The sequence below is a fragment of the Leptonotus elevatus genome, chromosome 7 (genome assembly GCF_054856555.1).
Source record: "Leptonotus elevatus isolate MCC_2025b chromosome 7, RoL_Lele_1.0, whole genome shotgun sequence".
Lineage (NCBI taxonomy): Eukaryota > Metazoa > Chordata > Actinopteri > Syngnathiformes > Syngnathidae > Leptonotus > Leptonotus elevatus.
The window spans coordinates 6,601,026-6,618,604 of NC_141245.1; the positions used below are offsets into that span (position 1 = coordinate 6,601,026).

The window sequence follows — 17,579 nt, forward strand, 5'->3', positions numbered from 1 at the left end:
CAAGACTGTCAACACCAACAACATTCACATCGAAAGCAACTCTATTTCTAGTCATTTTGATTTAATCCCCTCATATTTCTTATTCATGCTGCATAACACCCAACAATATGTTTATTTTTTTTAATTATAATATTTTTTTTTTAATGGTTTAAAACCATAATGACTATGTGATTAGAACTGCTAGAAGCTCCCCACAGTCCAGTTTTGAAACTGCTAATAATGATTATTAACAGGAGACATGTTGGTCCTTTCTTCTTCTCTCCTCTGTTTAAATTCAGCAAAACTTTTGAGACATCTGGTTTGAATTGCTCTCTGGAAATCATGCAACAGTATCTCTTTCGGGTTGAGGTCAGGACTCTGACTGGACCATTTCAGAAGACATTTTCTTCTGTTGAAGTTATTCAGTTTTATTTAAGCCCTTTGGATCAATGTCCTTTTGCATCGCCCATCGTTTGCTAAGCGTCAACTGGCAGCGAGATGGTCTAAGTTCTCCTGCAAAATGTACTGACAAACGTCGGAATTCCTTTTTCTGTCAATAATTGCAATGCATCCAGGCTCTGTAATATCAAAGCAGCCCCAAAACTTGATGCTCCTCCAACATAGTCTAAAGTTGGAATGACGTTTTAATGGTTTTTCTTTTCTATTTTTTGCACACATACCATTGTGTTCCTAAAAAACAACAACTTTGGATTCATGTGTCCACACAATAATTTGTCAGTAGTGTCGTGAAACATTCAAGCACTGTAGTGCAACCTTCAAACCTGTAGCAATGTTTTGATGGACAGCAGGTCTGGACTGACCATCTGTCATACAGGGCAGATGGCTGGTGGGCTGGCGTCTTTTGGGGCCAATGCAGTGCTTTTAAATTATTATTTTCCTCTATTTTACCCCAAGAGTGGCCGACAATTTAGAGGGACTAGTCCATCAATACATTTGGAATATAGACAGCAAACTGAACCAACATCATTCAATATCAGTGGCAGAACTACAGTTTGTGTTAGGCAGTGGTGGTCAAGAATCAGGCCGGGCCGGCGGGCTTAAGTCAAAATGCCAAGGCCTATTTGTTTGTGTACCTGTCGAGCTCTGACGGACTTCTACTTCTTCTGACATCTACTCTTGTTTACTGTCTTACTTGTAGCATGTATTTTTCTTCAAGTCATTAAACATTCCTCACAGTTTTTTTTTTTGCAATCGTCTGTACAGAATGGCCACTTCTAAGAAGAGTAGGAACAGTGCTGAACTATTTCCTTTTATAGATATTCTGTCTTACCATGGGCTGATGAATAATAAGGCTTTTAAAGATAATTTTGTGACCCTTGTCAGCTTCAAGCAAGTTTACAATTTCTAATTGTAGGTATTCTGAGAGTTATTTTGTGAGAGGGATGGTTCTCGCACAATATTTCTTGAGAATAGAAAACTCAAAACGAGTGTGTGTGAGTTTTTTTTCTTTTTACAGGGCTGTGCAGCCAACGAAAGCAAAGGTAAAGACAGAACTTTTCTGCTTCACATATACAGGTGTGTGTACTAAATCTACAGGAATTAGTGCTTAAACTAACACTTCTGACAAAAAAGTAATTAATAAAACATGTCAATCTGTTACCTTTAAAACAACCTACATTTAACATTATTAACCTTTTTAGGACAGTAAATGCTCAATGAGCTTGTCTTTGAAATGTATATAATTATCTTAACAGAAATTGTGTCAAATTGAAAAAGGAAAATGTGTCAATGGGATTTGTAGTTGTTGACATGGAAATCAAACCATCCGCACATCCATGCATGCATTCATCCATTATTTGTTACCATTTTGTGCAATCAAGAGTCAAATCCAATGCTTTAAGAATGTACTAGTACCAGGGCTGGACTGGCCATCTGTCATTCGGGGCAGATGCCCGGTGGGCCAGCCTCTTTTGGGGCCGATGCAGTGCTTTTTAAGTGTTATTTTCCTACATTTTACCCCAAGAGACTTACCCACAATTTAGAAGGACCAGTCTGTTAATCCATTTCAAATATAGATATAGCAAACTGTAATATCATCAATAAACATCAGTGGCAGAACTACATGTTAGGCAAGAATCGTACTGGGCCGGGCCGGGTCAAAATGCCAGGGCCAATTTTTTTTTGCGCCAGTCCAGCCCTGACTAGTACTACTACTACTACTACTACTACTACAATACAATTTCTATTACTACTCTTAATAATAATGATGATGATGATTATTGTTATTATTATTATTATTATTATCATCATCAACATCATCATCATCATCATCATCATCATCATCAATCTTAATTCAATTATGTATCTTCTTCATGCCATTAAAGCCCCGTCCAGACGGAAGCAAAGCAACACACCATTGTTGTTGACAGACTGACGGTTTGTGCGCAGTCACACGGGAATTGGTGTATACGTCATCAATCTGCGACAATGCGTTGTCATCGAGCTGCAACCATTACGTCATCACTGGAGGAGTATCCTACATATGGTGTCCAGACGGATGCGTACGAGGCGCGTTTTGAAATCTTTCCACTTTGGAGCCCGGTTTCAAAAGTGATCGGTTTCAAGCTCCGAAACTGCGAAACGGCCTAAATGGTAAGAAACTTGAGAGGATACATTGAAACTGGCTTTCGTGTGTACGAGGCGGGCCTAAGACATGTCCTTGTAGTACACAAAAACTTCACTCAGCGGATAAGCTCCTAGATTTTCACAAAATGTCCAACAGAAGAATAGTGTAATAAGCCATTTAGTATATCAGTTACTATTTTTTAATAACACAGTGCCTCTATTTAAAACCTCCCCACTCTAGCTGCAGTAAAATAGATAATGGAGAAATTGTGTTCATGCTCTCGAAGCAACACAAAGATTGCCTTCCTCCGTTGATTTGATTTTGTTACCCATCAAAAGACAAAAAAAGTTAAAAGCCCTGAAAAATCTCATTACAAAGTCTATTTGCTTGATCTGTGTGGCTCAGTGAGGAAGTTGATTGCATTTTAGTAGTTCATTAATAACTGAGTATGTGAACAATGGTAAAGGGAAGGCTTCTTCATCTTGAACTCAAACTACTTGGGTCATTTGAGTCCCAGGAGCAACACAGTCTTTAAGAATTGTATCTTTTAAACATGTAGTTTTGTTGTTGTTTTCTTTTTTGCTGTATTTCATTGCAAGTACAACTGTCTGTTCCACTTAACAGTTTTTACCTGAGTTTGGGCAGTAAAAGGCCTCCAAACTAAGGCCCCGTCCACACAAAAGCCAGTTTCAATCAATCCTTACAAGTTTCTTACCGTTTAGGCTGTTTGTCCACATGATGGCGCGGTTCCGGAGCTTGAAACCGATCACTTTTTAAACCGGGCTCCAGAGTAGAAAGATTTCAAAACGTGCCCCGTACGCGTCCGTCTGGACACCATATGCAGGACACTCCTCAAGTGATGACATAATGGTCGCAGCTCGATGACGACGCATTGTTGCAGATTGATGACGTATGCGCCAATTCTCGAACCGTCAGTCTGTCAACAACAATGGCGGATAGCCGTGTTGTAGTCGTTTTGCGCAGTCTCCTCAGCTTGCTTATGCTTTTGCAGCAAAATATTTTGCTTCTTTATTCCCACGTTCAACAAGCGGTGTTGTACTTGAATCACCCGCCATTGTCACTTCTCCTGTGTTCGTCTTTTTCATGTTGTCTTGATACATGCAAAGCCATGTTTATTCTGTAGATTGCAATAAAGTTAGAAAAAAAAGTGTTCGTCTTCTTCGCTGATTCTTCTTCTACGCTTTTCGTTAACTCCCTGTGGCTGCGCTACAGCGCCACTCCAGACTTGGCATATACATTACAGCCGTTAAACGTTCTCAGAGTCTTATTTTGGACACACACAAGTTTTGAAAAGCTTCTGTGTGTACGAGGCAATTGGAGACCACCTTGCACCCCTGATTGAGCATTTATGTGTACCTCCCCAGGTGTGAGCGCCACATCTGTCTGCCTGTGGACTATATTACAGTACCCTTCTCGGAGGAAGCATTAAAACATATGCACTCACCTGAATTCGGCCAGATTGCACACACAGAATAAAAAATTGCATACGCGACCATTTTGGCCACAGTCTTGTCCCCTGAGTAGGTGTGCCTGCTGTGGTCGCTCAGGAAGGTCAAATTAAAGGCTAAAGGCAAAAATAATAATAATAAAACAAGTGGAAAATACGTTTTCCACAGCCCAATAAGTTAGTATGACAAAAATTAGAGGGAACTGGATAGTCCACGTTTATGACTAATTAGTCTAATAATAACTCAATTATTCCTCATTGTTCAGTCAAGGTATTTGTGTCTATGGTTGGACTTTTACAAATTACTCGCACATTTACACATTTTGGGACTTTTAAAGGTCATCTTTAGTTGCCGTGTCACTGCCCGTCTATCAAGACCTAAGTCATATACTGGTCAGCCAGCTGACCTCCATTTTGTTTCATCATTTGCTTCCTGTCTACCTGAAGGGTAATTTTTACAGTGGGTCTCCTCAGGCCATCATAAAACTGCACCAGACACCCCCCCCCCCCCCCCCCCTTCAACACACACACACACAAACACACACATATCCCAATCATGCCCAGCTTGAGAGCCTTGGACGTGTTCCAAACATATGCAAGGGGCACATTAGCAGTCTGGCGGGAACTAACACCTTCCCACAAGAGCTGGCACTCTTTGGACCAGCTGGAACTCTCAAAGTGGGCTTACTCTAATCCAGTCACAGTCATTCATTCTTTTTCTTAGTTCTCTTCACCCACTAGGGACACAAAATGGCTATAAAATGTGTTCATAAGGACTTATTAATTAATGACGGGAGGGGCTAAAATGATTTTAAAAAATCACAAACTGTGATGCAGTCACTACAAAGTACCAAAACAATATATAACTTATTGTTACATCATTGTGGTCTTACCTGCGTATGGGACGGGGGCATCCTTGTCCAGAGCCACCAAAGGAGGATCAAGCAGAACAACGTCAGTGTTTTCGGTGATTACCCCATGATATGACGTCTCAATCCATGGTTTGTGTTTATTCACTGTGGGAGACAAGGTATAAAATGAGTGATGTATTGCTACAGGATACAAAAGAAATAGCAAGACTTCACAGGCGGAGAGACGCGTTCACATCTTTCATTTAAATGTCAAAGAAGAGCAACACTGACCTGCACACAACAACAAATGATGCAAGCCTCAGCAAACATTCAGGAGTGTATTTATTTTTTGTTCTAGACTCACTTTCTGCAGGACTTCTCATTTTCCTAATCCCCATTCAAACTACTTTCTCTTGCATGTTCTTTCCTCCTGTCATCCTGCCGAAGCAATGGGTCTTGCTTGATCAATTACAACCTACTGCACTGCCAGCAGAGCTCTATTGGAGGCAATGTCAAAACAAGGGTCCTGTGCTTAGGGCACAGTTAAGAACACTAATTGAGTAAAAGTAACCTGGTATGAGTGGCAATGTTCTGAACCACGTACATGTGATTCATTATAAAAACAGACAAAAATGAATGAAACAACCAAAACACATTTACGCAAATGGACATTAATTTTATTACTACATTACTTACTTCTAATGTTGTATTGCAAATCATCAAACATAACTGAGATCTGGATGTTCGAATCGATTGAAAAAAGTCTAACGTAAAAAGCTTTTAAAGGGGAAGTCAACCTAAACATTTCTTGACAATAATATGTTAAATGTGACCTCACTAGTCTAAACATGACATTCTGATTAATATTACTTTTGTGAAATATGAGTTATGAAACAAAAGCCAGTGTTTTTTTATCCATCTCAAGCCATTTTGTCACTCAGCGCTCAGGCAACGACCAATCACAGCTCACCTGTTTTCTGAAGCTGAGCTGTGATTGGTTGTTACCTGAGACCTGAGCAACTGTGATGTCATTTTCACTTGACAGCAAGTGGTAAAATGGCCGCCTTGTGATACTGATAATCACTGCTGGATTTTTCTTCTTAACTCATAATCCACTAACACAATATTAACCAGAATACGATATTTAGACTAGTGGGGCTGCATAGAACATATTATTGTCAAGTTTTTGTTTATTTTTATTTATTTATTTTTTGGGGGTGGGGGGGACTTCCCCTTATTGATAGTTGAGTTTGTTGATATTTGTTGCCACTCTACTTTTAATGGACAGGTGTCCTAATATTTTTGTCCATATAGTTTACTAGCTATTATTGTTATGAGTGTGGTATCAAAAAATACAATTTAATGATCTTATTTATATTTTACAGTAAAAACATTAGTATCATGATTCAAAGTAAGTTTCTGCCTGAAAATCATTGCTAATTAGACAGCCCGGATAGAAACATAACATGATACTGTGTTATCATTGAATGCATATGCATGAGTTTGCGAGAAAAAGTGGTACAATGATACTTTATTTGAATAATTATCAAATCCAAGCCTTGGCATTTAGGGATCAATTAACTTGGTGCTTCTGTGCATTCCATTTGAGGGGAATATTTATGCATCATTGCTGCCAAAACTGCCAGTAACACAAAACAATTAAGTGGCAGCCTTAGGTAGCATTTTGTGCAACTTGACAATAATAACTATAAGACGTGGATTTGATCACAATGTGTGACACCTCATTTGGACTCTGGGGCTTTTGGGGACTTTACTTGTGTCATAGCTGAATAAAGTCCTGCTGACATTTGAATTATCCGGTGTCGGGTTGCGGGGGCAGCAGCTTTAGGAGAGAAGTCCCTCCCGCATGTATGAGCTTCTCACCCTATCTCTAAGGGAGAGCCCAAACACCCTGCGGAGGAAACTCATTTGTATCCGGGATCTTGAATTATTCCTGACCTAATAATTAGTTATTCAATCCATGACTGTCTGAATGTTTTGTCAACAACATTCCTAAGATTGTCAATGCACTTCAAGTTACTCAACACTGATGGTATGCTCGTAGAGAGTTTATCCAGTCATAAAATACATACATCAAAAATGTGGCAGAAAAGTGAAGTACAATATACATTTGAGATAACATCACTCTAAATGTTGACATTGTTCTCGGCCAGGTGGCAGTTGTGACAGGTTAACGATGGCTCAAGTTCAGATCTAAGCCCAGTGTGTCGATATTTCCCCACATCAGTAGTGATTTGCTCACATTCAGTCATCTCTGCAGGGCCTCAGTTGGGTATCTCCTTCATTCCGTAACAGGCAAGAAATACAAAATCTAAGCTATCTGAGCAGAATGGGATCATTGGATTGACACCATGGGACATACCGCTGGAGTTCACCGATATTGTCCACTTTGGTTGCAAATAATTCAGTCCAACACAGGTTGTGGAAGATAAGAAAGGGGTTTACAAATGAAAATGCCAACCCATCAGCTCCATGATTCCCTGGGGAAGCATTTCAACCTCTTGCTCGAATCTGAGCTGCAGCTTGACACTTAGGATGGGTTCACAGATTGCTGTCTCGGTTGGATGCCGAACAGAGCACCAATGGGTTGAAGATTGATCCCAACTGAACTTTTAGTCATTGTTCACTGACATGTCTACAAATGACCCCCGCAATTATTGGATTTGATGTTTCCTTAATCAATCACTGAAAATAGCATCAGTGTAGCACAAATGCTTAAAATGGGTTCTTGCAACAGTAGCTATTCATCGCTAACCAGCAATCCTTAGATGACTGTGTAAGCACCCAATAAAGCACAAGAGAAACAAGAAAGAAAATGATTAATCTTGACTAAAGAATCAGTGAAGACATCCAGCAGGAAAGCTTAAGCTTCTAAAGTTAACGTCATTGCTAAACGTCAAGCATTTCTTTGTAAATGACTCACTTCAATGGGAATATTTGTCTTTTTGACATTTTGATGGAACCGGGCAGTACTCATCTACACTGCAGCCTTGAGGCTCCAGAAGCTGCTAATAGGATAGACAGTATGCTTATAGATTGGGCCAAAAGAAAAAACACACTTCAGCTGTCCTCCATGTGACCCCAATTTTAGAGGCAAACAACATTGTTGGCACCTAAAATAAACCAGTAAATGGCATGCGGTAACAACTTGTTGTGAATGGAAAGAGGGAACGTTTCCTGAGGCCTTTGATGAAAATTATTTCGCAGTCACTGGAATAAAACACACCATTCTGATTTTCATCTGGTGATAATTGAATGACTGTGACCAAACAACATTTGTTGTGTTTACTTTAAAACCAAAGCACAGTTTTCAATACCATGACTTTCCACATAGAGAAAAAGCAAAAGGCAAAACCGCTACATTGTAAAAACGTATCAATAAACTTTTTCTATCTTTGTCTCTCACAAACACAAAAGAGTCCCAAGGCAAACTCAGTCATTGGTTTCTCCACAATTGTGTACTGCAAACATTTGGAATATTAATACTTACCAATTTATTTATTTTTGTTAATGGTAACTAAGTTACCATTAACATCAACAAAAAAATTAATAAATGTGAGATATAATTTGTTTTCCCTATTTCTTGAGCTCGGTAACATTCTTAAAATCGTTTTGGGAAATTACTATTTAACAAATGAGTCATATTGACGTTGTTTCTCCAATTCTGCTTCATATTCCTCACAACAAGCCAAGCCAATTAGATTAGCTTCACTACCCAAATCATGCACCCTTAAAAATGATGGGTCAATATTTGGACTGACCCCCTAACTTAGGTCAATTTGACCCAACTTTGGGTTGTTTTGTACAAATAACCCATTTTTTTAAAGTTGTTTTATCTTTTGTTTTGTTTTTTTGATCAAGAATTTTGTTATTTATTTAAATGATGTTTATTCTATATAAAATATGTATTGTTGGGGGGTGAAATCCTAATAGAAAATTTGATTTAATGTCATGCAATTTTAAGGAGAAAAATGCTATCTTGTTATATATAGGTATTTCTTTAAAAATATTATCCATTGATTTGGGGGGAAATTGTATGCATGAAAATATAAAAAAATTATAAAAAATGCAAACTTTATTTAATGGAAATCGCGAGTTTGCCTAATGTTAAACATACATATTGCACATACACAAAAACATACATGACTTACTTTCTGTTTGTATTCAATGATAGCCTCTACTAATGCACCACTACTGCATATGCCCTGCAGCACTTATTAAATTGTGTGCAAACCAGAGAAAACAGAAGTTTTACTTATCTTACACACCTTCTAAAAGTATGTATTCTCGCAAATGAGTTGAGTTAAAGGCCACTGAACCATTTTTGTTGCTCAATTAAATCCAGCCACAGGGGTTGTGCCAAACAGTTATTAAACCAGTACATGCTAATATAATCAGGTAGTGTGACAGATGAAAGGTAAATGTTGGAGCTCAGATGCCCTCCGCTGCCAGTCAGCATGACTATCTCCCCTTGCCATTTCCTTACCAATTAAGCTGTGAGCCGTGGATTTGACTGGAGGCTCAGGAGGGCATGGCAGAGGTGCTATGACGGCTGATTAATCTCTGACCCAGCCCACAATGTGCCACCATAACTGTGCTGCTGGGCACCAGCTCCACAGTGGTGTGTGCTGCAATCTGAACACGGAGGCAACGGATGAAGTGAAACAGTTGTAATTAAAAAAGAAAAAAAAAAGAAAAAAAATCTGTAGGAAATTAAACCCAGATTGATAAGGTCAACAAAAGAGCTTTGAAGTGTACATCATCTTAATGAAAAGTAAACACAGAAGAGACAGTAAGTCGTAACAACAACAACAAACATGTAATTACAGTGACAAAAAGATGGCATCTCAAAGATGTCCATCAATAAGCCACACCAAATTATTGACATTCTGGCTTTTGTAACATCACAGGATGTGACTTGCTTCTCATATCCTCAACCATTTCAACAATCCACCCCTGCTTTGGACCTGGGATGTTTTTTATAGCCGCTAATCATCTTTGCACTCTGGCTTTTCAGTGTGTACTGACATGATCCAGGAAATAACTTGATTCATAAGCCTCAAAGCAGATTTTGCAGAACAGTGTTCAATATCCTATCATTTATTTTGGATTGATGGATCCATTATGATTGATTGATTGATTGATTGAAACATATACACAAGAAAAAATACATAGAACAGAAATATAAAAATGCTGTAATAAGTTACTATCTTAGGCACAGTTTAAACTCGCGTCTCCACGGGTTGGCCATAATTGGTCGTGCCCACCCACCAAGATGCTTGTGCCACCCCACTAGAGGCAAACATAGCTAAGAACAAAAACAAAAACAACACTTTTTTAAATTTAAACTTTGAGTTGTTTTAAGTAATTAAAATATAAAATATTAAATAAATAATTGTGTGGTTTTGTTAGATTGACGGCCAGTCTTATCTCCAACAGCTTATAACATACTTATAAAAAATGATAAGAATAATGTATATGCGACAAATACGTCACAGGAGCACCCTTTTTTCAAAGTAAATTTGCAAGTTTTTTTTGTGTAGCATTGTATAATGTGACATAACCGGGGCTGGACTGGCACAAATAATCGACCCAGGCATTTTGACTGAGCCCCGCCGGCCCAGCCACTGATTGGTTCAGTTTGCTCTCTATATTGTAAATTTCATTAAGGGGCTACTCCCTCTGAATTATGGGCCGGATGGAGGTAAATAATAATTGAATAGCACTGCATCTGCCCCAAAAGACACCGGCCCAACAGGCATCTACCCTGTATGCCAGATCTCCAGTCCAGCCTTGGGAATAACATGGTCAGCAAAACCTCTTTATAAATGAGGGTTGAGGTAGACTGGCATATGGAACTGTCTATAAGCATATGAGGACATCTGTACTTATGCCCATATCAACCTCTACAAAATCACAACAATCACCCCAATATTTTGCATTTTATGGATGAAACGTTACCTCACTTAATGCAAGATTTAACAGAAATGTTTGTATTTACGCGGTTAAGATAATAGATGGTTGGATGATTTAAAAAAATAAACAGAATACAATATTCACAATAAGGCCCATACCTGGGCAAAAATGAGGCAACATGGAAAATATTAGAATTTTTTTATTAAAATTCTCCCTCTACTAAAATTAAACAAGCAATACACAACGCAGAGCAATCATTTTCACTGTCTATAAACTCACTGCCCATTCATCTATTCCAGCATCCTAGAGTGCTTGGACCTCAGAGGGTTGGTGACAGATGCTCGATTGTTCGTCTCACAAAGTAGTAGATTACTATGCTGTACCTTCAATATATCCACTTCTCGTTTACACTTGTCTGCAGTCTGCCTCAGAAACCAAGGCGTTGTGTTTTCCTATTGTATCAAGAGTGAGAAAACTTGGAGGTAAGTTTTCCTTTGTTGATTAACTAGGTCCTACATGATAAATACCCAAAATACTGTGTATAAGAAAAGCCTCAATATATTATACACGCCATCTTTAATGCAACCAATGTAATACACATAAATAAATGCCTCAGTCCAAGTAGACTTAATTTAACCCTCGAGAACCCAATAATCCTTTTCTTCTTTGGAAAATTATGAATTATACATTAAATGACTGCTATAAGTTCACTGAACACCAACATATATGGTTTTTTTCAATTTTAACCCTTTTTTTTAACTAGCTCAGAGTTGCTAATTTATCAAAATATATATATAAAACATACTCCTAGGCATTCTGCAACATGATATGAAATAGATTAACAAAAAAAAATAAAAAAATTACCATCTGATGGTTTGCTGAGAAGATGGTTTTGTTTGGATTGATTTCCAGCTCAACAAAATTGGCATGTTGCCAGCCATCTTGTCACCACCACTTTGGCTCATGTAAGTGCAATATTCATCCACTAGATGTCCCCATGCAGGGGTCAGAAGTGGCACTCTGGACTTTTTAAGTTAAATTTGTAAAAAAAAAAAAAAAAGGTCTTTGTTATTTGAGTAGCAGAATTTATAGGGGCCAAATTTGACCCCGTGGGTTCTCCAGGGCATTGCCCAAAATGAATTTGAACGCTATATGGTGGCTAACCACTGTTCTTCAAGGATAGGATAAAATATAGACAACACATTTAGCTATATATTGCACATGTAACGAATGAAGTTGCATTTCTGATGACCTTTATATCATTATAAGAGCAGAGTTGGTTCTTCAGCAAGTGAACAATGAATTTTTGAATTCTTGTCTGCTGATGATGTGCAGCCCTGCAGGTAGGTAACATTGTTTATGTCTGTATGTGTTTGAAGATGTTGTGGTTCAACAGCGGGCTGGTCAGCACAGCGCCTTTAGACAATCTTGTTAAAATGTTGTTGCAGACGTATGAAAACACAGTGGGACCTTGCCAAGCAAATCAAACACAACTCAATACAGAATGATAGTTTTGGGCTAGACAGGCGATCAGAAAACACTGAGAGGAAGGAAGCAAGTCCGACCCCACATATAAAAACCTTCTTTTTTCTTTTTTTTTTACTTCAGTGAACAATGCAATTTTGGTTTTGGCATTTCTCTCCCTCCAACCTCGCAGCATTGTCGCTGCAGCATGATGATAAAGCCCATGACAAAGGTCAGACATTCACCATGAGCTTCTTGTCCATGCCTCCTTGGCCAGAGTGCAACCCTTGTGACAGGAAAAAAAAACACCAACACAACATAATACACCTCATTCAAATTTGCCTCTGAGCTGTTCGTGATGTTACTGCATGAGAATCTACTTTCAGATGGGGACTTTTAAACCTTGGGAGATAGCGAAAAGGCTGACTGCACAATTACTCTGCTGATCCGCTGCAACAAGCCCCCAGGAGATGTATGAGAAAACCAAGGAGAAGTAAATATAGTGCAGTTGTGTGGGATGGATATAAAAATATCGCTAAAACAAACAAAACCTCTAAAAGCATTGCCCAAAATGAACCAAAGTGAATGTGTAAGCCGGAAATACACTTTGGATGCCATTAACGCCAGCTGCCATGACCCCTCTTTATCAAAATTACTTCACAGTCAATAATGTTCCCAGTGTGTGTCATTTTGAGGCCTCATTATAGTCCATTATTGTATGTATAATTTTTGATATGGCATTTTCAGCTTCCTGCTCTTCTCACCCGCACATGCACTATAATGCATACACCTACAGTACATTTACAAGTACTGACAGGTGTGGGGAGTAACAAGAGTTCAAAATGTTGAGTCGTACACATTACATACACAAGTATGTTGCAATTTCCTAAAAAAATAACACCATATTAGTTTCCCATTATCCGTATTAAGTAAAAAATATTTTATTTATGAACATTCTGAAGATATTCTGATATTGTATTCCTATCTTGCCTTTGTGAAAGCCTGAGCATCATTCCAAAGTCAGAATATAACAGTTTGTATTTCAGAGCAAGAAAGCGGGGCTTACAATAAAAAAAAAAACCTAGACTGGTGGAGCCACCTGCTGGCAGGAGCTGAACCGCGCTGCAGAATAAGCAGTTGCTAACCGGCGTGAAGCTATTCTCACGCAAAATGTGGTCGAAATCATCCGTTTTGTTCGATTGTGCTGCTATGGTTATATAGATAGATATTACAGTTTTTTTTTAATTATTATTATTTTTTTAATATTATTAATATTATTAATATTTATAATATTATTTAGATATTACACAGTTGAATTTAGTAACTGACCAACCACGCGGCATCCGCATTGCCGACAACGTGCACCTTGAGAGCGGGCTACAAGTGGACAGTGGCTCGCCCCGGGGTTCGCTGTGGCAAGCCCGAATAGATGACCTGTTCCCGGTGCATGCCTCCCTCTGAGTCTGGAGCTCATTATGTTCTAAGTTCTTCCCGTGGCCTCGCCCCAAGTGGCTCGGGATGGCGGCTTGTGCTGCTCTGGAGCTCCAAGCAGGGTAGCAGGAGCCGGGGGCTGGCCCGGGATACGCGCACGGTCTGCGCAAAAAGACATGGCGGACGAGCAAACGCTGTCGTAAACAACAGCGTTTTCTACTTCCCGATTCTTTGCTGTCATTTATTTTGTTAAGTTTATGTAGAACAGGGGTGGCCAAGTTCGGTCCTCGAGAGCCACTATCCAGCCTGTTTTCCATGTTTCTCTCCAATAACACATCTGATTCATGATCAGGATCGTTATCAGGCTTCTGCAAAGCGTGCTGATGAGCTGGTCATTAGATTTAGCTGCACTGAAGGAGGGAGACATGGAAAACAGGCTGGATAGGGGCTCTCGAGGACCGAACTTGGCCACCCCTGATGAAGAACATTCACCCCAAACTGCCGAAGTCGTTAATTGACAAAATATATAAAATAGTTTTTTACTTATAATGGGGTAAAGTGTTGTTCATATGCCGTAGACGCTAGTGATGGCAAAATGAAGCTTCATGAAGCATTTGTGATACTTTTTGACTCCTCTAGATGGTGCTCTTGGTTTAAAGATAAAGGCAAGTGCAATGAAAATGGATTACATTTGCATTGCATCTTTGAATCATGACTGCAATCTTGAGGAGTCAAAAAGTATCGCAAGTGCTTCATGAAGCTTCATTTTGCCATCACGAGTAGACACACTTCACTGCCTCCTATAGCCTGGGAGAATATCGACCACAGCGGGGAAAAGCTGCGCTGTGTGATGAAGGCAGCAAAACGTGTGCTCGCAGGTGTGCACCGTCAAGCAAACCCTTCGAAAGTGGAGCGGAAGGATCGCGGTCTTCACGAAAGAGCTTCATAGGCAACGGTAATATTCCGTCTTGCTCATGTATTTCATGTCCTTTTCATCAAAGTGAGTGTCAGTGGTCTTGGACGTAAAGTTGACGGATATGCTAGTTTTCTCCCGCGTCACCATTGTAGTCCATTTATGCGGCACCGCTACTTACCTGCCAGAGGGGGGCGTGTTTAGGATATTGTCACGTGGCATCCGGATCTCTATATGTATTTTATCCATAGGAAAATGAAAATGGCCTCCGTTTTCAAAGACATCATGATATCATTTAATGATATGTAAATAAAGAATTACCCTAGAACACAAGATTATTTAGGGGATTTGTTCTAAAGCTATTTTAACCGCTTCAGATTGTTTAATATTGTGTAATAATGATAGTCGAAGTTGGGACACACATTCGGCACATTTTAATGCGACCATCATTTTTAAGTCCAGTGTCAATGTATGAATTGTGGTCTTCTTCGCCCACATTCTCCGACGTCCATGGTAACAATATTGCACTAGTCGTCATCACCGGCCTTCATTCATCAAAAGGTGGCACTGTCATCCTCACTGTTGGACAGATTTTGGAAGGCTGTCCACTTATGAGGACTTCCCATCTGCCACTAACCCTATTGACCTATTGGTCCTATTTTCAACTGCATAGCATTCCGAGCCTTCCTCCATGTGTGTGTGCGTGTGTGTTTGATGGTACTGTTGTTCTACCGAATTCACAGCAGCCTGTTGAGCCGTTCTTGGACTTCACCACGCCAACAGATCAACAACGCTCATTGCCGAGTTTCTGTTGTGTTCAGTCCACATATTAAATTCCTGTTCGTGTCCTGCTTCTGACCTGTCTTCTGTTCCCACAGTCCTTCAAACCTCCTCGGCCCCGAAGACTTTTCCTCCAGCCACAGCCACAACCTAAAAAATTGCTTTGCATCATAACATGCTGTGCTCACTCTGACCCGGTAATTCTCATGATCGGAATGCTAATAAACGTTCAAGCGGATTTTAAACGTCTTTGTTTGTTTCCATGACAATGTGTTCATGAAATAAAAACACTGCATGACGTTTAATAGATTCATCCAAATACCTGCTCGCTGTGCAATGTGTTGTGCCCACTGTGAAAAGACACCTATACTGCGTTGTATAACAATTGGCATTTCAAAGCACTGAGAGAACAGCATGCCATCCAAATGCAGGCGCATTATTCCTCTGACCTTTCTGTCGTGCTAAGCTTTAACATGGACCTATGCATTTTTATCAGTTAAGCTAGCAAATAAAAAGCCAGAACTATAGGATATAGAGGTATCTGAAAAGGGAGACTTTGCATGGTGATCTGGAATTTGTGCAAAATTAAAGACATTCAGCTGCAGCTACCAGAGAACAGTTAGTCCTTGCGCAATTGATGCCTTAAAAAAATATAACAACCAACCAACTATCCTAATGTTACTATTTAGAACAGTGCAGTGCTTACACACACTTGCACTGTCCAATGATGAGACATAGTGCACAATCAACGTTGATTGTGTTTACTATGTAGAGTAGTTTATTTGGCCTAACCACTTTGGTTTCCCATCATGCTTTTGGCTTGTTAAAAATGTGTGTTTACTGCTTGTGGTAATTATCCAAGGAAGATGGCTACAATTAGGAATGAACTCCATAATGTTATTGCAGTCTTCTAAGCTCCAAATAAGTGCTATGAATGGCTTCACTTTGGGGCGCACCCATCTCAGCCTGACTTCATTTATTTTGCATGGGCGATGACAGGTCAACAAAGGCAATTACAGCAGTTGGCTTTAAAAGTTCCATTTTCACCACAAAGAAGAGTAATTTTATTCAAATAGCCCTCATTATTGAGCATGAGTTTTCCGACCAATTTGAAATATTGTTCAGGTTGAATACTTCTATTCATTTGCCTTCAAAGCAATCTGACAGTATTCAGCGCCGCCACATGACAGAACACAGAAAAAAGCAATTTTAAGTGAGGGCAATTGGGCAAGTTTTAATCATATTAATACATCTGACTATTAGCATTTCACATTTCAGACAGTTCTGAATGTTTCACATTTCAGACAGTTCTGAATGTTTCACATTAGTGGTTCTAAATTGTATACATAGTCAAAAGCACATAACTAAATCACATATAGGGCTCTATTTTTGTTCAACGGAAATTGAGATGCGCCTCTTCTTACGACGACAACAGCAGTTAAAAATTGTACTTTATTTGCAGTAAAATAAAGTTGCTGCACACTGAATTTAAAACTAAGTTTGAATAACGAGGCCTTCTTAAAATAATCACCTAAGTCATTTTTTTCAGATTTTTCAGGAAACACACAAAAAAAAATGAACCATTTGCATTATAAGGAGATGATAAGCTATTGTATAGCTAAAAACCTTACTGCAATGCATGATTTTATTTAGTTTATTATATTATTTTGTTGTCAATTATAATTGTATTTAGTGATTTTTCTGTGTACTGCTAGAAAACCCGCGTACTACTTGTGGTTCTTTTACCACATCATTAAAAAAATTCATAGTTGTAAATACAAGAAGGACAGCAGTTGCAGGAAGCTGAGAACATATGTATTACCTAGAATAGCTTTTTCCTGCTTGTCAACTGTAAATGTGTTATCAAGAATATGAAAAATTGAAGTGGAAAGAAGCTATTATTATAATCGGCTCAAATGATATTGGTTATGAAAAATTACTTTAATCTTGAGTTGATGCATGATGAAGGAGAGCCTCGCATAGAACAAACTAGCACCTGACAATTGCTTGGCTTGTGAGGAAAAACTGAGGCAGGCATTACTGTCTGACCACTGACAGACGAGCATTCCAAGTCATTCGATTACGCGTCTGAAGCAGTGCAGGAAAGGAAAAAAAAAACAAGACTTAAAGAAAAGGTAAACAACAGAACTAGAACTAGAACAGCATCTT

At 39.1% G+C, this 17,579-nt stretch overlaps 1 protein-coding gene across 1 annotated transcript in view; it reads right to left on the reverse strand.

Moving 5' to 3' along the window:
- The window catches only part of LOC147170673 (calsyntenin-2-like), a 206,819-nt gene that overhangs the window by 112,738 nt on the left and 76,502 nt on the right, over positions 1-17,579 (reverse strand). The window contains exon 2 of the mRNA XM_086081054.1: positions 4,928-5,050. Within this exon, the coding sequence (XP_085937180.1) occupies positions 4,928-5,050 (123 nt within the window). The remainder of the gene's footprint in view (positions 1-4,927; positions 5,051-17,579) is intronic.